At 42.1% G+C, this 22,497-nt stretch overlaps 1 protein-coding gene across 5 annotated transcripts in view; it reads right to left on the bottom strand.

The window, feature by feature from the left end:
* The window catches only part of mospd2 (motile sperm domain containing 2), a 30,625-nt gene extending 12,533 nt beyond the window's left edge, over positions 1-18,092 (bottom strand). For 2 of the 5 annotated variants that reach the window (XR_006761911.1, XM_014173960.2), the window contains exons 1-10: positions 17,517-17,825; positions 17,355-17,418; positions 15,565-15,717; positions 14,731-14,817; positions 13,933-14,087; positions 11,408-11,468; positions 10,668-10,706; positions 10,336-10,460; positions 9,427-9,597; positions 1,961-2,079 (exon numbers count right to left, since the gene is read on the bottom strand). Coding sequence is in view for 4 of the 5 variants with exons in the window: in XM_014173960.2 (XP_014029435.2) it covers positions 1,961-2,079; positions 9,427-9,597; positions 10,336-10,460; positions 10,668-10,706; positions 11,408-11,468; positions 13,933-14,087; positions 14,731-14,817; positions 15,565-15,717; positions 17,355-17,418; positions 17,517-17,549 (1,007 nt within the window). In the remaining variant the exon portion in view is untranslated. The other 3 variants (XM_014173961.2, XM_045707215.1, NM_001140174.1) reach the window with 3 other exon arrangements.
* Between the last annotated feature and the right edge of the window lie 4,405 nt (positions 18,093-22,497).

Here is a 22,497-nt window from a genome sequence, read left to right as displayed (position 1 = left end):
TATTTTTACAAGATGATTAGTAATGAGAAAGTTCTTCAAATGTAAATAGAGGCCTGAAGAATGCCGGTCTATAATCAACCTCAGGGTGAAGAATGCCGGTCTATAATCAACCTCAGGGTGAAGAATGCCGGTCTATAATCAACCTCAGGGTGAAGATTGCCGGTCTATAATCAACATCAGGGTGAAGAATGCTGGTCTATAATCAACCTCAGGGTGAAGATTGTCAGTCTATAATCAACCTCAGGGTGAAGAATGCCGGTCTATAATCAACATCAGGGTGAAGAATGCTGGTCTATAATCAACCTCAGGGTGAAGATTGTCAGTCTATAATCAACCTCAGGGTGAAGAATGCCGGTCTATAATCAACCTCAGGGTGAAGAATGCTGGTCTATAATCAACCTCAGGGTGAAGAATGCCGGTCTATAATCAACATCAGGGTGAAGAATGTCAGTCTATAATCAACCTCAGGGTGAAGAATGCCGGTCTATAATCAACATCAGGGTGAAGAATGTCAGTCTATAATCAACCTCAGGGTGAAGAATGCCGGTCTATAATCAACATCAGGGTGAAGAATGCTGGTCTATAATCAACCTCAGGGTGAAGATTGTCAGTCTATAATCAACCTCAGGGTGAAGAATGCCGGTCTATAATCAACATCAGGGTGAAGAATGCCGGTCTATAATCAACCTCAGGGTGAAGAATGCCGGTCTATAATCAACCTCAGGGTGAAGAATGCTGGTCTATAATCAACCTCAGGGTGAAGAATGCCGGTCTATAATCAACCTCAGGGTGAAGATTGTCAGTCTATAATCAACATCAGGGTGAAGAATGCCGGTCTATAATCAACCTCAGGGTGAAGAATGCCGGTCTATAATCAACATCAGGGTGAAGAATGCCGGTCTATAATCAACCTCAGGGTGAAGAATGCCGGTCTATAATCAACATCAGGGTGAAGAATGTCAGTCTATAATCAACCTCAGGGTGAAGAATGCCGGTCTATAATCAACATCAGGGTGAAGAATGCCGGTCTATAATCAACATCAGGCTGAAGAATGCTGGTCTATAACCAACCTCAGGGTGAAGAATGCCGGTCTATAATCAACCTCAGGGTGAAGAATGCTGGTCTATAATCAACATCAGGGTGAAGAATGCCGGTCTATAATCAACCTCAGGGTGAAGAATGCTGGTCTATAACCAGCATCAGGGTGAAGAATGCCGGTCTATAATCAACCTCAGGGTGAAGAATGCTGGTCTATAACCAACATCAGGGTAAATGGATACATCAACTTCATCACAAAAGAGTACAATTAGCTAACAGAGCAACCTTGAACTATGTTTTGCACAAAAGTGTCGCTTGATCACTACTACAACATTCATTAGGCCATCCAATTTGCATGATGGGACTACAGTCTGTTCCATGGTTAATATGGGCAGTAATCATCGGTGTGATCAATTAATTCCATTGATTATTACTGCAAATTAACTGCACCAACTGATTTCCACTCAATAGCAGACATCCTTTATTTCTGTTTAGATACAAGATTAAACGATCCATCCAGATACAAACGTATCGATATCTGGCTCTGGGCTTGAGTGTCAACAATACATTCACTCTAAGCTCTACAACACCTTCAAATCCAGCATGTGGACATGGATTGGCTATAGCCTAGTCACTGTGCTACCAGTCGACTATTCTTTAAGCCTCGAGTGCAGCTGAGAGATATGCTGAATTCCAAATCAAACCCTAGTCTCTACCGACTTCCTAGAAACTCTTGTACATCTGCAACTACTGGGTAAATAATAAGTTGAAAATTCCACCCAGAAGGCAAGGTGAAAGAACTACACCTATTTGATCCTTTCAGAGATACAGGTGTGCCTACCGAGTAGGGGCTAGGGATTGATTTGATATTCAGGAAGAGATGGCTAAGAGAGGGAGTTCTGAGAAGGTTGGCTTGAATACCTGACGTGTAGCAGAGGGGCCTTGAATGTGGTCAGTGGCTTCCTGGCTCCCTTCGGCCGGCTGTCTCCTTTGTCATTGTCGTCCAGCTTCAGACTGCTCAGGCTCTCTGAGAAATACACCTGAAACAAGGACAACAGTGGCTTTGTGAGACAATGTTCATCAACACACTGATCAAATGATTCTAAGGTGCTTTGTTTGGAGAGGTGTTCTAAAGATAAATTATCTTTATTCATTTCTAAATAAACTATTAAAAGCCTAACTATAGTCCATTTCAAATGATGGGGTGATGTTTTTTTTTTTTTTTTTTTTTTAAATAAGGCACTTTTGTATGACAGTTCACTTAATTTCACAATCAATACATCAATCCCCTTAACAATCCCTGACCCTTGTTCACAGTACAGTGAGGCAACAGGAACACTACAAACACATCCTGTGAGAACAAAAAAGTCATCTCTTTCACTTCAACTGTAAACTTTTGCCCAAATCCAACAGACTCCCTCATACACCCACTTACACAATGTCACAAGACTACAGAACAGCTGATAAACACATCGTTTGTGCAATGTTAGCAGAAATTTGGGGAAGGACAGATGAAGTTGTGGTGGGACGAGCGTCATTTGGTTTCCATACCATATTGACCAAGGCCAGTCCCACAGCTTGTGTGAGGCAGATGGGAGATGGGGAGTACAGCAGGAAAGAGGATGTGAGAAGATGGGAGAGCTGATAGAGAGGTGACTGGGGTCTGCCTGTGATGCACGTACAAGCACTAATGAGTCCGATGGAGTGTCTTCTGCTGTGATAAGCAACATGCGCACACACACACACACACACACACACACACACCTCCCCCTTCAGCAGGCTGCTGCGACACACACCACACACCGATGACACAAAGACATCAAGAGACTTTGAGCTGCTTCTGAAATGTTTATTTTTATTCAGTGTTCAAATCAAGTGCAATACAGAATTGAGTAAGATATGAGGAGAATGAGGATTCATGAGCTGCTGTTGAAAGATACATGACCATAATTGACTTGAATAGACTGCTTGGTTGATTAAATAATTACAAAATACAGCATTTCTATTGATTATATACACTGTATGAAATAACTACATAAAAGTAAAACTCAGAAAATTAACTTTTAATTAAACATTAGTAAGACAACACTTTGAGTTTATCATTCTGGTTAGTCAAAACCAGGATCAAAATACTGAGTATTGAGATAAATCTTTGGCACTAGAACTACAAACATGCATGAAGTAACATTAACGAAAAGGTCTTAACATATCAACACACCAAAACAGCCCAATCCTACTGGCTAAAATGTGAAAATCACAACAATTACAAATACATAAACTGGAATGAATAAGGCTGATCTAAGCAGGAGATACAATTTAGAAATCCATAGATCCAGAAATGTTTAAGAAATGTAGAGCGTATGAAACACTAGTTTTGATAATATGATTTGTAGGCAGCTTCCCCAACAGACCATGGAGTGACAGTCTGATCCTTTGGAGAGTATTGACAATAAGGCACAACACAGATTATATTAATTAAGTACTCTCTCGTTGTGTGAAAAGGCATCGATACACAGTGGAAGTGCTTACAATTCCAGTTATAATATGGCATAAGGTAGTTGAGTATACATTGTATCACTTCAGTGTCAGTGCAAATGTGCTAAAAAGAAAGGATTTCATGCTGGTGGTAGTAGAATACTATTTTCTTAGTATTATAAACATGAATACATTCATCATTACAGTACAGTTGATATTAATACAACAGTAATGATAAAATAAAGTATACTTTTGGGTTAAAAGATCAGTACAATTCAATAAGGCATGTTAAGTATACACTTGGCACACATGGTTTACTTTCTCTACAAAGACATTATTGCCTTAATGTTATATTAAGTAAGGTAAAATACTGAAGTTGGATAAAATATCACCATGTTATAATGCTGGTCACAGGAACAGGAATCAAGGGGGCAAATGTTTCTTCTTTTCTGATAGACTATTGTGAGTTATGTATCTGATAGCCTACTTGATTGGCTATGAATCTCTTCAAAATCATCACATTGTGATAAGTGCAACACATTGTGGGGGTCATATTTTAAATGTTTGGTCCAGGTCCATTTTGGGTTCAATCAAAGGCTGAATGTGTCCATGGTGGTGATTAGATGGCGGGGCTGGTACATGAGTAAAACCCTCAGACTGCCCTTTCAGAATGCAGAACCCTCCAGGAATCAGTGCTGCTGGTGAGGCAGAGATCATACAATGCCTTACCAAAACCAGCCCTTGGGTCAAAACAGAGAGAAAGGCAATTAGCTGATCTGGGAAGCTACTGTATCAAGACACTGTTGAGAGCCACAGGTATTCATTCAGTACTAAGACTGGCTTTATGTAGAGAGAGGAGCAGCAGAACATGATCATGACAGTGGAATGTGACCAGACAGACAAGCTGTAAACAATGGGTATCATGATTGGTGTTAGGACCTTAACGGGATACTTCGGGACTTCACCAGAGTCAGATGAACTTGTGGATAACATTTTTATGTCTCTGTGTCCAGTATGAAGGAATTTAGAGGTAGTGTCGTGAGCCAATGCTAACTTAAGAAACTACCTCTAACTTCTTTCATACTAGACACAGAGACATAAAAACGGTATTCACAAGTTCATCTGACTCCGGGGAAGTAGATAAAGGGCCTCATTGTCAAAATCCCGAAGTATCCCTTTAAAGCCAGCAAGCCAAGAGATTAGCCTATAGCCTAGGTAGATCATTAGGGACTGGGTAAATCAGAGGCACCAAAGAATACATTCTGCTCACAGGCAACGTTCCCTTTAAGCTGCACGCGGGCGCGTAGCTCCCCTCAGACTGCCAAGCAGAATAAATATTCCCCCACGCAGAGAAGCACGAGATTGAACTTCACTCACCTTTCTTGAGTTTTCCCCTTTAGTTAACACTATCATGTTTCGCTCTACTGTGATAAAAGTGATCGAGTCAACGCAATATTTGCCACTTTCAAATCAATGTAATAAAACAAAAACAAACTATGCAAGACTTAGTACGCAAAATGAAGTGTGAAAGATAATTTGTTGTAGGCAGAAAGCATTGGAGTAGGATTCTATTGCATTGACAGGCATGACTCAGGCCCGTACTCTACACAGACAGGTGTGCCATAACCAATCAGAGCTGCAGTAGGCCAATATGCAAATAGCCATTGCCATATATGGATCTGTGCCGTTCACTTTGAACTGGACTGTGTATAGGCTACAGTATGAGCGATCTTGAGTAGATGCATTTTTTATTTTTTATCAAAGCGAGGCTGTCATTGTAAATAAGAATTTGTTCTTAACTGACTTACTTAAATAAAAGAGAGTCAAAAGAGAGCTGCATGTAGCCACGTGTGCACATTTGTTCATATTCTTTGCTAGTAAGTTTTTGTAGCTTTTTTTTATGTCTTAAAGGGGCAGTGTTGTACACTGCTCAAAACAATAAAGGGAACACTTAAACAACACAATGTAACTCCAAGTCAATCACACTTCTGTGAAATCAAACTGTCCACTTAGGAAGCAACACTGATTGACAATACATTTCACATGCTGTTGTGCAAATGGAATAGACAACAGGTGGAAATTATAGGCAATTAGCAAGACACCCCCAATAAAGGAGCGGTTCTGCAGGTGGGGACCACAGACCACTTCTCAGTTCCTATGCTTCCTGGCTGATGTTTTGGTCACTTTTGAATGCTGGCGGTGCTTTCACTCTAGTGGTAGCATGAGACAGAGTCTACAACCCACACAAGTGGCTCAGGTAGTGCAGCTCATCCAGGATGGCACATCAATGCGAGCTGTGGCAAGAAGGTTTGCGGTGTCTGTCAGCGTAGTGTCCAGAGCATGGAGGCCCTACCAGGAGACAGGCCAGTACATCAGGAGACGTGGAGGAGGCTGTAGGAGGGCAACAACCCAGCAGCAGGACCGCTACCTCCGCCTTTGTGCAAGGAGGAGCAGGAGGAGCACTGCCAGAGCCCTGCAAAATGACCTCCAGCAGGCCACAAATGTGCATGTGTCTGCTTAAACGGTCAGAAACAGATTCCATGAGGGTGGTATGAGGGCCCAACGTCCACAGGTGGGGGTTGTGCTTACAGCCCAACACCGTGCAGGACGTTTGGCATTTGCCAGAGAACACCAAGATTGGCAAATTCGCCACTGGCGCCCTGTGCTCTTCACAGATGAAAGCAGGTTCACACTGAGCACATGACAGACGTGACAGAGTCTGGAGACGCCGTGGAGAACGTTCTGCTGCCTGCAACATCCTCCAGCATGACCGGTTTGGCGGTGGGTCAGTCATGGTGTGGGGTGGCATTTCTTTGGGGGGCCGCACAGCCCTCCATGTGCTCGCCAGAGGTAGCCTGACTGCCATTAGGTACCGAGATGAGATCCTCAGACCCCTTGTGAGACCATATGCTGGTGCGGTTGGCCCTGGGTTCCTCCTAGTGCAAGACAATGCTAGACCTCATGTGGCTGGAGTGTGTCAGCAGTTCCTGCAAGAGGAAGGCATTGATGCTATGGACTGGCCCCCAGACCTGAATCCAATTGAGCACATCTGGGACATCATGTCTCGCTCCATCCACCAACGCCACGTTGCACCACAGACTGTCCAGGAGTTGGCAGATGCTTTAGTCCAGGTCTGGGAGGAGATCCCTCAGGAGACCATCCGCCACCTCATCAGGAGCATGCCCAGGCGTTGTAGGGAGGTCATACAGGCACGTGGAGGCCACACACACTACTGAGCCTCATTTTGAATTGTTTTAAGGACATTACATCAAAGTTGGATCAGCCTGTAGTGTGGTTTTCCACATTAATTTTGAGTGTGACTCCAAATCCAGACCTCCATGGGTTGATAAATTGGATTTCCATTGATTATTTTTGTGTGATTTTGTTGTCAGCACATTCAACTATGTAAAGAAAAAAGTATTTAATAAGATTATTTCTTTCATTCAGATCTAGGATGTGTTGTTTAAGTGTTCCCTTTATTTTTTTGAGCAGTATATTTTGAGACGGTCTTAAGTAGCCCATAGGCAGTGCGTAGTATAAGTTGTCTGATTCTCTGGAATAATGGTATGGGAATATACAGATATTGTATTTTGTAAAGTGGCTTCTTGCATCAAACAACACATTTTCAGTCACCTCCTCATCTGAAGGACAAGTAGATAAACGGTTTAATGTCAAGACCTAGATGTTTTTTTTCCAAAAGTCTCATTAATGATGGCCTACATTGAACACCACACATTGGCTGCTACTGTAGGTTGAATGATATAACAGCTAATTCCATGTAAACATTTTATGGGATGCATTTTTCTCCATTGTTTTGATGGTAGGCCACTGATAGGCCTACAATAAGATCAAACAGCCAAATTAGGCTACTTGACCACTGTCTGAAACTAACTTAAAGCGGGTACAGCCTCAGTGTTCACAGTAAGCGCGTGCTGGAAGTTGCACATAATTTTCACAATGTTAAGGTTTTCGCTCAGCAGACCTGAAATTTGCATAGTGCTGAAAAAAAAGTTAGAGGGAACATTGCTCACGTGTATTGATGGATCATTAACATACATTCATCCACTAAATTGCATAGGTCGACACACAAAACCACACACAAACTTGATCAGGCTTAGATTCTGGTTTGCCAAACTGATTTATCATCATTGACAATGAAGAGGCTTAAGAGGCTCATGTGAGCAGCTTTGTGATGTGTAGCTGACAGGGCAACTCTGGAGCGCAAGTTCGTTTGTGTGTGTGTGTGTGTGTGTGTGTGTGTGTAAACACCTGTGTGTGAGTGTGTACTGAGTCCCCTGTGAGCTATGACAGTGGTGCAGGTTACCCAGAAGGCTTAAGGGCGCAAGAGGAGTTTGCTTCGACACAGCGCAGTCACACACACCCCCCTTGAGTCTGTCACGGTAGAGACAACACACCCAGCGCAGCGACACTCAGCGCAGCGACACCCAGAGGCCACATTAACACAATCACTTCACTACCATCCAGTTCACATTACACCAAAGAATATTTATTGAAACAGGTAGGCCTACTCATACAGGCTAGTCTTCATATGACAGAAATGTATATATAGGGTGTACCCTACATCCCAGGCTGATATTGATCTATTAGCTACTCACTACAATGTGTTTGTTTTCTGTGTCACAAAGAAGAGGCCAAATATCAACTGTGGATAAATAAATGAAGTCCCCTAGCTAGAGTAAGAGAAAGACAGAGACAGATACATAAATATGTGCTGCATATGCTGACAATGAAGCCCTGACCGTTGCTAGGGTGCAGCAGCCTGACAACAGCAGAGAATGCTAGATGGTGTCTGTGAGGAGGTGTGTTAAAGCCAAGAGCTGCAGGGTCTGTGATTGTGCCTGGCTACACGGGGACCGTCCGGGCCGGTGGGGCTGCCAACTAACCAGCTGAGACCATCACACACACAAATAACAGCCTCTGACAAACCACATCACCCCAAAGTCTGTGTCTCTCTCTCTCTCTCTCTCTCTCTCTCATCACCCAGCCTCCAACAAGGTTGAGCCAAAATCATTAGTGGCAACACAAAATAAATGAAGTATTCTGGGAAGTGCTTTAAAAACTCCTGTGAAGTTAGGTATGCAGAACGAAGCATGCGGGGGAAAAGCGGACTCTCGCACAGCTAGGAAGAGCTTCTGTGACGGCAGTCAGACTTGACACATTCTCAGTAGCCAGAGAAGTGCTCAGGAGATGAGAGGAGCCGTGGGGTGAGTGAGGGAGACTGAAGAAGGGACTGTGATGTGTTATATGGGTACAGTCAGTGGACAGGAAGGATTAAGCTGCAGCTGGAGACATGGGGAGTCACCTTGACCGAGACAATGAGGAAAAGCGTAACAGCTGCCAAATTAGGACATTACCGCCTCTACAATTCACAGCTCTCTCCACAGAGGAGCCCGATTACATGCTGTAATCTCACACTAAACGTTGAGAAATTAAAGGGTCTGTGAGGAAAATGGCACATCAAAGTGAGGAGGGACTTGACTGAACCTCTAATGTCTTATTTGACTGACAAGTGTGAACGGGGTGTGTTTAATGTTAATTAAGGCTAATGACGAAGAGAAAAGGTCTCTGCTGTTTCTAAGAGAGCCCAATGCAGGGTTAAATCATCAGCAATCAGCTCACTGCAGATACTAACTGTAGTGACTCTACTGTTAATGAGTAATAGCAGCAGCCATCATCAGATTTAACGGTAGGCTACATTAGAAACATGACAACAGACTCATGTACTACTTCTGAAAATCAAGTGGATAAGTAGTAGGCTATTCAAGGCGGAGTATGAGTTTACATGCAGCCACAGCGTGAATATTTCATGCGTTTCTATGCGTTACTGTCTTCCTTACTGTACCTGCATTCAGAGGGAGTTCGGTAAATAAACAAAAGGGGAGGTTTTGTACCTTTTTGGGCTCGATGGCGACCTCGGAGCTGAAGCTCGACTCTAACTCCTTGCTGTCTGATTCGAAGTCCTTGCTCTCGTTGTCGTCCTCGCTGACGATTGGTCCGTTCTCACATATCGGCGTTTGGAAGTCATCGTCAGGAAGGGGAGGATAGCTGTATTTGAAGTGATCCTGGAATGAAGTCAGCAATAGGGTTAATGTTAATACTATCAGTGCCGAGACCCCAGCAAAAATCAGCTTTTCACTTATCTGCACGTCCAGCCCTTATATTTCAGTCTCACAATGAAGTGTTTTACCATTTTCTTTTCAGGAGAACCAGGGCTACAAGTAGAACACAAAACAAGTTGACATAAATAGTTGCTTTCATGAACGTCAATTAAATAAATAAGATCCGCCGAAACCAAAACCTCAAAAGATTAATTTATATGAATGCTTTAAGTACAGATATTGTTTGCTCACTGGGAAATTAATATCCAATTCGTCAGTGACAACTCCACGAATTGGACTCTAAAGATTTAAAAATCCCCAGTCGGGATCCATCCTTCTCACAAAAACCACTCTAGCTCAGCCCGTTAATCACACAGCCGTAGGTACCAACCATTAGTCTGCAGAAGAAATAGATGAATCCAACACAATGTTTAAAAGGGGTTAGAAGTCCAAAATGCACTGGCGTTAAGTGGGACTCATTGGGTTAAGTCAACAATAAATAAATAAATATAAATATTGACTAATCACAGGTTAGTCACATTTTCTCATGACAAGTGAGGGAAGAAATAGAGGCAAAACCTGTCAAATGTTGACATTTGAAAAGGGAATTCATCAGATGATAGTAAGATGAAAATGTATGTAGCCAGGTAGATAGATGGCGTCATTGCCATCTTCAGTGAGTTGAATACTGCGGGTACATACCGTTCCACCCATGTGAGGAGGCAGGTATTCAGGGCCAATAAATGTTTGGATCTCATTTTTAGATGCAAACTTCAGCTTGCTGATGGCTTCTGGACCCAACCATGTCCTCACAATCTTCCATGCAGCTAAAAAAACAAAAACACATGTCTGAACTTGTAATTTGTTGTTTTTGGTTATTGTATTGCTAGATATTACTGCACTGTTGAGGTAGAAATATAAGCATTTCGCTGAACCTGCAAATCTGTGTATGCGATGAAAAAAACGTTTATTTGAACTACGATGATTAGATTAAGTTTCCAATTGCAAATCATTTTAATAACTACATGACTCACCATTCAAGATCCATGGCATGTCGACAATGATCATTTTGGCTGAAATGACAAGACCATAACCGAGGGGTGAAATACACTGAGTATACAAAACATTAGGAACACCTGCTCTTTCCATGACATAGACTGCACAGGTGAATCCAGGTGAAAGCTATCATCCCATATTGATGTTACTTGTTAAATCCTCTTCAACTCCTTTTTACTTCGAATTAGTCCTTTTGGAAGTTTTTCTTGGTAAGCCACTCTTATGTATGTGTGCCATTCAGAGGGTGAACAAAATATTTAAGTGCCTTTGAACGGGATATGCTGGGTTTTTCCACACTCAACAGTTTCCCCGAGTGTATCAAGAATGGTCCACCACCCAAAGAACATCCAGCAAACTTCACACAACTGTAGGAAGCATTGGAGTCAACATGGGCCAGCATCCCTGTGGAACGCTTTCGACACCTTGTAGAGTCCATGCCTGGACAAATTGAGGCTGTTCTGAGGGTAAAAGGGGAGTTGTTGCAACTCAATATTAGGAAGGTGTTCCCAAAGTTCGGTGTACTAATGTAGCATTGGCCCTAACACTGAATCATATGACTGCATTCCATGTACTTTTGTTTCTTATAATATATTTAATAAAACTCATTTTAAAACAGGATGTGGGTCAATAATAGGAACAATTACATATATGTGTCATACAACATTTATCAATCAACCTGTGAATGAACTCCATATTGTTTCAAGTTTTATATACTTACATAGAAACTTTGGATAATACACTTTGAAGCAATTAATTACATACTTCACAAAATCCATGTCCTGAAAAAAATGAAAGAGTATAATTAGGACTCAGAAAGTAGAGTACTATATACAGCCTCAAAGCAGGCTTTGACTAGCAAAGACGTTTTATGGCCTTTCAATTGGGAACCCGTTCGCTCAGCCAGAGACATTTACTGCCTCAAGCTAGCTGTGCAATGACCCAATTCATAACCATTTAAACTTTGTCACAAAGCTGAACAAAGCTGTAGTCAATACTTTCAAACACCTTCCTTCAACTCAATCATATTAAATATATTTCAGGGGAAAATGTGTGATACAAAAGTAGTGTGTGTGCAGTGCCCACTACACCCCATGCAACACCACAACTACTTTTACTCTTACGCTGCTCAAATTGGATTATTAACTGTAATCCATTCACAGTATTTGCTGAAACGTTGTACAGTCTGGTTGTTTACTTTATGATTGCGTAACCTTGATCTTCATAGAAGCTTGAATAAACTTGCTCTACATACAGTATCAAGCCTTGGCTGAGATAACTACAGACAGCTTCGAAACTCAAATGTTTCCTTTTGTCTGTGCAAACGTGTTCTCTAAACCAGGGTTTCCCAAACTCGGTCCTGGGGCCCCCTCTGGGTAAACGTTTTGGTTTTTGCCCGAGCACTAAACAGGTGATTCAAATAACCAACTCATCATCAAGCTTTGATTATTTGAATCAGCTGTGTAGTGCTAGGGTAAAAAAATAAAATAAAAAAGTGCTCCGGAGGGCAGGACAGAGTGTTGGAAACCCTGCTCTAAACAACCCAATACTATCTGCCCTGAGGCCTCAAAAAAAGACAAGTGGGTTTTTATACAATCTCACAAGACTAACATTATCTAAAATGTTTCACAGTCAGTTTAATGGATTACAACTAAACATGAAATGCCTCCTTCATGATAATTTACTCAGCAGGGCTCTACGCTGACCTTTTTCACAAGGAGCATGTGTGCGCCTAAGAAGAAAAATGCAGACACACACAAAGAAATGTAGGAGCACAAAAAAAAATGTTTGAGATATTAAAGCTAGAATCCTTAATTTTTCTATGTGCACTGGTGGTCCTAAATTAAAATTCCAGGTCGCACAACATATTCAGGTATAATGGTCACACTGTAGACCCCTGTTCAGTCAAAGGTACCATACGTTTTCATTACCATAATGGCCATATTATCATCAGACAACAGAACTACCAATATTCTAGTCAGACCATTAGGAAGAGGAGCCTATCAGCCTGGCTACATCCTATGCCCTACAGAGACTCATTGCCATGCACTAGACCAATGTTTCCCCAACTCTGGTCCTCGAGTACCCCAAACAGTACACAGGTGTGCTTGTCCAGGGTTACAATAAAAATGTGTACTGTTGGGGGCACTTGAGGACCAGGGTTGGGAAACACTGCACTAGGTCAATGGTTACCAACCTTTTTCGGTTACTGTCCCACCTACTGAATGTTGGTCTGCCCAGAGTACCCCTGATTTACCCTCTCATGTGCATTTTACCAGTAGCCCTATGGTCTCATGAGATTTCTCAAGTACCCCCTGTGGATAGGCCAAGTACTGCCAGGGGTCCTAGTATCCCTTGTTGGGAACCACTGCACTAGACTCACTAAGAAAGTTAGAGATAACACTAGCCAGGCCTGTTCCAGCCCACACAGTGCCTATTTCAGCAAACTTCATTAAGACTACTCCCAAAACTGATCTACTAATACACTCATTTCATATTAGGGTTTTGTGAAGTTATTTATTCTCTCTCTAGCTCGTGTATTTAATTAGGGCATTTCTCCAGAAGAGAGTTTGGCCTGTGAAGCGAGCTGGCTGACAGAAAGGAGAGTGCCTGCTGGGAAGCTCCGATGGAGACAAAGTCAGTCTATGAATTAGGCAGTCCGTCGACTTGGAATGACCAAACTAATTTAAAGGTCACTTTCAATGTGCTAAACCATTGAAGAGCATCGATCCCTCCAAGTCCCCGGCTCAAACATCAAGCAAAATTAGAAAGCTCAACAGGACTTCAATGACACTCATAACCACACACAGACAGACGTAGGCTACTTCTTTTTGAAAATGGGGAAAACATGTTTAATTATGAGGACAGAAATTGACCAATAAAGCCCTCCTTAAATCTATGTAGAGTGGATCAACAGTGACATTGGTAGAAATCAGAGCTATTGACGTACTGTAGCCCTGGTTTGATTCTTCAAACATTATCAAATAGCCTAGTGGTTAGAGCGTTGGGCCAGTAACTGAAAGGTTGCTGCATCGAATCCCCAAGCTGACAAGGTAAAAATCTGTCGTTCTGCCCCTGAACAAGGCAGTTAACCCCCTTCCCCCCAGTAGACCGTCATTGTAAATAAGAATTTGTTCTTAACTGACTTGCCTAGTTAAATAAAGGTTAAATTTAAAAATAATAAGGGAAGGTGACAAATACAAGAAAAGACTACAATGTTAATCAAAAAGGTAAGTGTTCACTTACGATATTGCTAATCCCTGAATCGGCCATGTCGAACACAACAGTGAGTGGCATCCCTGGCTCTCTCTTAGCATAGCGCTCCAGCCAGAAGGCAATATACTTCTTCTTGTCCATGCTGGTCTTTGCATCCTTGGTATGGAGCTTGACTTTGAACCAGACTGAAAACACAGACAAAAGTATTGCATTCAATAACCTCAACATGCAGTACCAGTCAAAAGTTTGGACACACCTACTCATTCAAGGGTTTTTCTTTATATTTACTATTTTCTACATCAGATGACCTGGCCTCCACAATCACCCGACCTCAGCCCAATTGAGATGGTTTGGGATGAGTTGGATCGAACAGTGAAGGAAAAGCAGCCAACAAGTGCTCAGCATATGTGGGATCTCCTTCAAGACTGTTGGAAAAGCATTCCAGGTGAAGCTGGTTGAGAGAATGCCAAGAGTGTGCAAAGCTGTCATCAAGGCAAAGGGTGGCTATTTTGAAGAAACTAAAATATAAAATATATTTTAATTTGTTTAACACTTTTTTGGTTACTACATGATCCCGTATGTGTTATTTCATAGTTGCGATGTCTTCACTATTATTCTACAATGTAGAAAATAGCAAAAAATAAAACCTGGAATGAGTAGGTGTGTCCAAACTTTTGACTGGTACTTTATGTCTTAAACATATTACAAAACAATAGCTTACAATTTTTGGTAACCTTTTGTAAGGGGTAATAATTGTTTCTGTGAGTAATTATTAGAGAGAAATCAATTATACATATGGTGCAGTATGAGCATCATTAATCAACATACAGAGCTTGTTGCCTTCCTTGTCGTAGCCGTGGAGGAAGACAGCCCCCGTCTCAAACATCCACTTTGGTATGCTGCTCTCAGTGAGGTCTGAAACAACACAAAACATTATCAGCCAACAATATAAAACAGCATTCAATAAGAATGTTTTATAACAACAACAATTATTGGCCAAAATAATTATCATAAAAACTAAACTATTCCTAACTCCTCGCCACCATACAAGACAGACAAATCTTGTCAACAAGTGACAATAAGGCATTGTCAATATCAGAAGTTAGGCAATTGGAAGAAATAACGTTTGCAAATCTAATTTCTGCATGACACCGATTTAACAAACTGAAGGTTGTCTAGCTCGAAAACCCTGTATTTGTATGAGTAAAATGTAGCAATTTAAAAGTGAAACTAAAGAAAAATTGAGAGGATTGTCTCCAGGCGGAACAGATGGAAATATTACCACACAGCACACAATAAGCCTTTATCTGAGAGAAGGTCAAGAATCTATAACACATCGACAGCTACTGATGAATCATCCCACAGTGTGGTGATACTGATAGGCCCAAATAAAACTGCACTGGATAACTTGCCTGTATTTGTTAAGATTCTAGTTTAGCAGGGAATGAGAATGTGTGCTGTTCCTGTTTTCTACACTCAACCCTAAACAAGGCCAAAGTCACATGTTGTAGGGTACAAATACAGCCACAGGCTTCTCAGATTGAGATGAATCACTTGAGTGATTAATTGATGACCGACACTGACACCTTCTTCATTCTCTGAAAACAAGTGCACGTGCAGTGCAGTTTTACGAGAGGTTAAATATGTACCCAGACCGCTCACCATTCAAACCAAATTCTTTCCTCCACAGGAAACTGTCGTCAATCATCTTCAGGGCATCGTCCACAGAGTATAGTCGCCATGTCAGGTATGCCTCCACCAGAGCATCATCCTTTTGTAGCCTGTCCACATCTCTGGAGTCATATTTGTCAGATTCTGTGAGGGAGAAAAGTAAAAAACTTACATCACTGACATGAAACTGAATTCCTACTCCAACGTCTGACCTACAACCACAACACCTACAGCACCTATGAGTTTGTTGCTTATAACCTTTTATGACAAGACCCAACCATAGAGTGAAGACAGCACTTAGCCTCCTATACAAAACAAGGCTGCCTTCAGCTACCTCATTTACTAAAATGCTGACATGTATCTACCAATATAAAGATTGTTTAGGAAACAAGTGTTTTTTGAAAGATGGATTGGTCTCTCAACAATGCTTAACAGGGAACTGAAAGGCATACCGACAACGATGAGACAGCCTATAGGGAGTAGGTCAGAGACCTGACCGTGTGGTGCAAGGACAACAACCTCTCCCTCAACGAGATCAAGACAAAAGAGATGATTGTAGACTACAGGAAAAGGAGGACCGAGCACGCCCCCCTTCTCATCGACGGGGCTGTAGTGGAGCAGGTTGAGAGCTTCAAGTTCCTTTGTGTCCACATCACCAACAAACTAACATGGTCCAAGCACACCAAGACAGTCATGAAGAGGGCACGACAAAACCTATTCCTCCTCAGGAGACTGAAAACATTTGGCATGGGTCCTCAGATCCTCAAAAGGTTTTACAGCTGCACCATCGAGAGCATCCTGACGGGTTGCATCACTGCCTGGTATGGCAACTGCTCGGCCTCCGACCGCAAGGCACTACAGAGGGTAGTGCGTACGGCCCAGTACATCACCGGGGCCAAGCTTCCTGCAATCCAGGACCTCTATACCTGGCGGTGTCAGAGGAAGACCCTAAAAATTGTCAAAGACTCCAGCCACCCTAGTCATAGACTGTTCTCTCTGCTACCACATGGCAAGCGGTACCGGAGCACTACGTTTAGGTCCAAGAGGCTCCTAAATAGCTTCTACCCCCAAGCCATAAGACTCCTGAACAGCTAATCAAATGGCTACCCAGTCTATTTGCATGTCCCCCCTCTGGAACACTGCTGCTACTCTGTTATTATCTATGCATAGTCAATTTAGTGCCCCAGCACATTAACATTGACTCTGTACCGGTAGCCCCTGTATATAGCCCCGCTATTGTTATTTACTGCTGCGCTTTAATTATTTGTTATTCTTATCTCGTACTTTTTTTTTTGGGGGGGGGGTATTTTCTTAAAACTGCATTGTTGGTTAAGGGCTGTTGTATTTGGCGCATGTGACAAATGAAACTTGATTTGTTATAGTATGGCTTTAAAGTCTACACCTCAAGTAGGCTACTCAATATAACTGTATTTTCTATTACAAAAAAAGAGTTTACGTAATAATTATGGTGTTAATACAGACATATGTCATGTCACTGCCAGTAGCCAAACTAATAATCATTACTCATCCATGAATTAATGTATCAGAACAATCTGTCAGACAACTGACTGGTAAAGTAGCTATGATGACAATTTGTTGCGCTAGCTAAGTAAAATAGCTAGATGGATGGAATGAATGAAATCGAACAACCCATGATATCTGGCTTTTAGCTAACAGCTAGCTAGCTGTTACAGTAGCTAATGTTAATTAGCTAGATTATGGGGGTGTTGTTGTAAAATAATATTTTGCTAACTAACGTTAGCCTGTTTGCATGAACTTACCTTGTCCTTGGACGTACTCATTATTGAACTTCTGTCTCGTCTCCTCAATCTTCTTCTCAATGTCCTGTTGTATAAGAAAGATTAGTTAGCCATGTGTAATGAATGCATTACAAATTGCCTAGCAAAATGTACGTATTATTGCAAATTAAACTGGTAAGCTACCTGCTCTGGTTCGAACTTCCCAACTTCCGCCATGTTCAAGTGACTCTGCTGTTCTGGCTAGTGTGGGTACATTGAAGTTGATGAATAAATCTGTTCTAGCGTATGAAACTGTTGCCCTTGTATTGCCATTTTAGCTCTTGGCTAGATCATCAAAGTGATACCTAAAAAATAAGATATCTCAGGTCCATTCAATCAAATGTAAAGAACATTGCATGGATTATTTAAATATTTATCAACGTAAGCATTGATGACAACAATATGTATTGTCTGTTGACGGAGACAATACTGGCTAACCCACAATGCAAAGTTTCTTACTTCATTTGCGTTATGTGCTGCCCCGGATACACGGATGAGCGGCCAATACTGAGCAAAAGTAGTTGCATATCGGATTTAAAGCCTTGTATGATACTTATATGAGCGTATAACTTTTTATAATATCATATTTATAGCTTAATAAAAATGTTAACGTATATGAACCATTTTGGATGAAGCCCATCAAAATAAGTCCACGTCTTCCACGCGTGCGACATAAATCGAACCACCCCGTCTGCTGGCGCGATGTTTTGACTTTTGAGCAGTGATGTTTGATAGATACGTATTCGAGAAACTGTTGCCCAATAACTCTGGTATATAAGTATTCGGCAAACAATTGCCAAATAACCCATTAATCATTTGTATATCTAAATCATGTATGCATGTATGTATTATGTAACGTAGTTAACGTCAGCAGCTGCGTAGTTCAGCCTGGGTTCACGTGCTACTCTGTACAAGGAAACTCGGAAATGTTCGACATGTTAAATGGTTGAACGCGGCACCTGTGTTATTGTTAATTTTCACAGTCTGCTGCCTCAGTTTGTATGGTAATTTGCATATACTCCAGAATGTTATGAAGAGTGATCAGATGAATTGCAATTAATTGCTAAGTCCCTCTTTGCCTTGCAAATGAACTGAATCCCGCCAAAAACATTTCCATTGCATTTCAGTCCTGCCACAAAAGGATCAGCTGACATCATGTCAGTGATTCTCTCTTTAACACAGGTGTGACTGTTGACGAGGACAAGGCTGGAGATCACTCTGTCATGCTGATTGAGTTCGAATAACAGACTGGAAGCTTCAAAAGGAGGGTGGTGCTTGGAATCATTGTTCTTCCTCTGTCAATCCTGGTTACCTGCAAGGAAACATGTGCCATCATCATTGCTTTGCACAAAAAGGGCTTCACAGGCAAGGATATTGCTGCCAGTAAAAATGCACCTAAATCAACCATTTATTGGATCATCAAGAACTTCAAGGAGAGTGGTTAAATTGTTGTGAAGAAGGCTTCAGGGCGCCCAAGAAAGTCCAGCAAGCTCCAGGACCGTCTTCTAAAGTTGATTCAGCTGGGATCGGGGCACCACCAGTACAGAGCTTGCTCAGGAATGGCAGCAGGCAGTGAGGTGAAGACTTTTGGAGGATGGCCTGGTGTCAAGAAGGGCAGCAAAGAAGCCACTTCTCTCCAGGAAAAACATCAGGGACAGACTGATATTCTGCAAAAGGTACAGGGATTGGACTGCTGAGGACTGGGTTAAAGTCATTTTCTCTGATGAATCTCTTTTCCGATTGTTTGGGGCATCTGGAAAAAAGCTTGTCCGGAGAAGACAAGGTGAGCTCTACCATCAGTCCTGTGTCATGCCAACAGAAAAGCATCCAGAGACCCTTCATGTTTGGGGTTGCTTCTCAGCCAAGGGAGTGGGCTCACTCACAATTTTGCCTAAGAACACAGCCATGAATAAAGAATGGTACCAACACTTCCTCCGAGAGCAACTTCTCCCAACCATCCAGGAACAGTTTGGTGTTGATGGAGCATGATTGAGCACCTTGCCATAAGGCAAAAGTGATAACTAAGTGGCTCGGGGAACAAAACATCGATATTTTGGCTCCATGGCCAGGAATCTCCCCAGACCTTACTCCCATTGAGAACTTGTGGTCAATCCTCAAGAGGCGGGTGAACAAACAAAAACCCAAATTCTGACAAACTCCAAGCATTGATTACGCAAGAATGGGCTGCCATCAGTCAGGGTGTGGCCCAGAAGTTAATTGACAGCATGCCAGGGCAGAGTGCAGAGGTCTTGAAAAAGAAGGGTCAACAGTGCAAATATTGACTCTTTGCATCAACTTCATGTAATTGTCAATAAAAGCCTTTGACACTTATGAAATGCTTGTAATTATACTTCAGTATTCCATAGTAACATCTGACAAAAATATCTAAAGACACTGAAGCAGCAAACTTTGTGAAAATTAATATTTGTGTCATTCTCAAAACTTTTGGCCACGACTGTACAACCTTTAACAAGTCGAACATATCCGAGTTTCCTTATTCTGACTATCACTTGAACGCGGCAATAATACCACAATGACACACGACTGTCCCAGCCAACACATGAAACTACTTTCCTTCCGTGGTGACATTCTCACATTTCAATACTAACGCTCCATTCCCAGAGATGGCGAAAGTCGAAAAGGATCAGATCTGGCTTTCAGCAGAGTGACATTTCAACGGATGGCTGCACTTTCTCAAACGGGAATGGTGGTAATATGGCTGTTATCAACATAAAGAGTTAATCTGATGTTGATATGGTGGCATGCATCTTTGCCCTACATGTGGGAAACAGTGACTTCACCATGCATTTTATTGATAGGTAGGGGGATGACTTCAAGTACAGGCTTCTCACTCTGAGCAGGTCAAATAGATAAGAGCTACATATGGAGTTTAAACTACCATACCGGATGAAAGATAATGTTACTGTCTTGCAGGACCCTACTGTAATATGGAGCCATGAAGGTGTTGTCTTTTACATTGCTCTACAAGCAGGTGAAGTTAGACAAATGCCTATCAAGCTCTCTCTGAACTTTATTGGTAAGGATCCCCTCAACAAAGGAAAATATTCATACTAGATTCCCAAACACTATCCAAAGAATGCCTGAATGATCAGTCGGACTCTCCAGGGAGGAGCAAAACCCTGGGGTATTTTGTAGAGGAAGGACAAGTATTTAACGGTGCTCTGATCTTACCTCATGCCTATAGTTCCATCACACCGTGTATATTTGTGATCTCAGCTGAAGAGGTGAACAGTGTGTCGAAATCAACTGTAGTGGTGGTGACCAGTAAAAAGCAGTTGATGTATTTGAAAGGTATGCCAGGTTTCCTTTTGAAGAACCTCACCACATTCAGATGGTCAACACTGGATGGAATGGATGTCTGTTTGCCATCTCTTTCAACCATGGACATGTCTGTGCGGTATGGAAAGATACTTTTCAGGTATTGGAATGCTATTTTGTGAGATCATCATGCTCATTGCTTACTGTGTAAAACTGTATAATTCTCATGGCCTTGCTCTGTCTCCCTCAGATGTGAGCTCCCTCCATGTGGATGACGTTGTGGGCTGTGGAACAGATCAGATACTGCTGGTCTTTGGAAGCCAGAGCCCTCCAGTGGGTCCAGTGGATCAATACCTCATCACAGATCTCTGCGGGACAACCTATTCTGAGAGATGCTGTACTATTTTGCTCTTCATACCAGTCTTATAACACCCTACTTATAACCTAGTTCTGATGTGTGAAGATTGTTGTATGTTTCAGCATGAACAGGAGAGCAGTGAAGGACGGAACACATCTGACACAGCTCAGGAGAACTACCTCCTAACTGTCAAAACTCTACAGGCCAGACTACAGGTACATTGTTACATTAAAGAGAGCAGCATCAAAGCTGTTATTAGTATTTGGGTACTAATGAGAACGTGCCAATTATTAAACGGTTGTAATGTTTGGAGTCTATTGTCCAGATGCAACGATATTAGAGTTTATCCAACATGTTGTTGTTGATACACCCCCCCCCCGATGTGTTTCAATAGAGTGGCCTGACCTTGCTCCATGTTCTTCAGAGAGATGTAAGGGTGACAGAGAGGGTTCTACACCAGTCAGTCCAAGCCCGAACAAGTAGATCTACAGTTGAAGACAGAAGTTTACATACACTTAGGTTGGAATCATTAAAACTCGTCTTTCAACCACTCCACAAATTTCTTGTTAACAAACTATAGCTTTGGCAAGTCGGTTAGGACATCTACTTAGTGCATGACACAAGTCATTTTTCCAACAATTGTTTACAGACAGATTATTTCACTTATAATTCACTGTATCACAATCCCAGTGGGTCAGAAGTTTACATACACTCAGTTGACTGTGCCTTTAAACAGCTTGGAAAAGTCCAGAAATTGATGTCATGGTTTTAGAAGTTTCTGATAGGCTAATTGACATCATTTGAGTCAATTGGAGGTGTACCTGTGTATGTATTTCAAGGCCTACCTTCAAACTCAGTGCCTCTTTGCTTGACATCATGGGAAAATCAAAAGAAATCAGCCAAGACCTCAGAAAAACAATTGTAGACCTCCACAAGTCTGGTTCATCCTTGGGAGCAATTTCCAAATGCCTGAAGGTACCATGTTCATCTGTACAAACAACAGTACGCAAGTATAAACACCATGGGACCACACAGCCATCGTACCGCTCAGGAAGGAGGCACGTTCTGTCTCCTAGAGATGAACGTACTTTGGTGCGAAAAGTGCAAATCAATACCAGAACAACAGCAAAGGACCTTGTGAAGATGCTGGAGGAAACAGGTACAAAGTATCAATATCCACAGCAAAATTAGTCCTATATCGACATAACCTGAAAGGCCGCTCAGCAAGAAAGAAGCCACTGCTCCAAAACCGCCATAAAAAAGCCAGACTATGGTTTGCAACTGCACATGGGGACAAAGATTGTACTTTTTGGAGAAATGTCCTCTGGTCTGATGAAACAAAAATAAAACTGTTTTGCCATAATGACCATCGTTATGTTTGGAGGAAAAAGGGGGAGGCTTGCAAGCCGAAGAACACCATCCCAACCGTGAAGCACGGGGGTGGCAGCATCATGTTGTGGGGGTGCTTTGCTGTCGGGGGGACAGGTG

This window comes from Salmo salar, chromosome ssa25, assembly GCF_905237065.1.
Source record: "Salmo salar chromosome ssa25, Ssal_v3.1, whole genome shotgun sequence".
NCBI lineage: Eukaryota > Metazoa > Chordata > Actinopteri > Salmoniformes > Salmonidae > Salmo > Salmo salar.
Note: the sequence above shows the minus strand (reverse complement) of the source record. Positions and strands in the feature narration are given on the sequence as shown.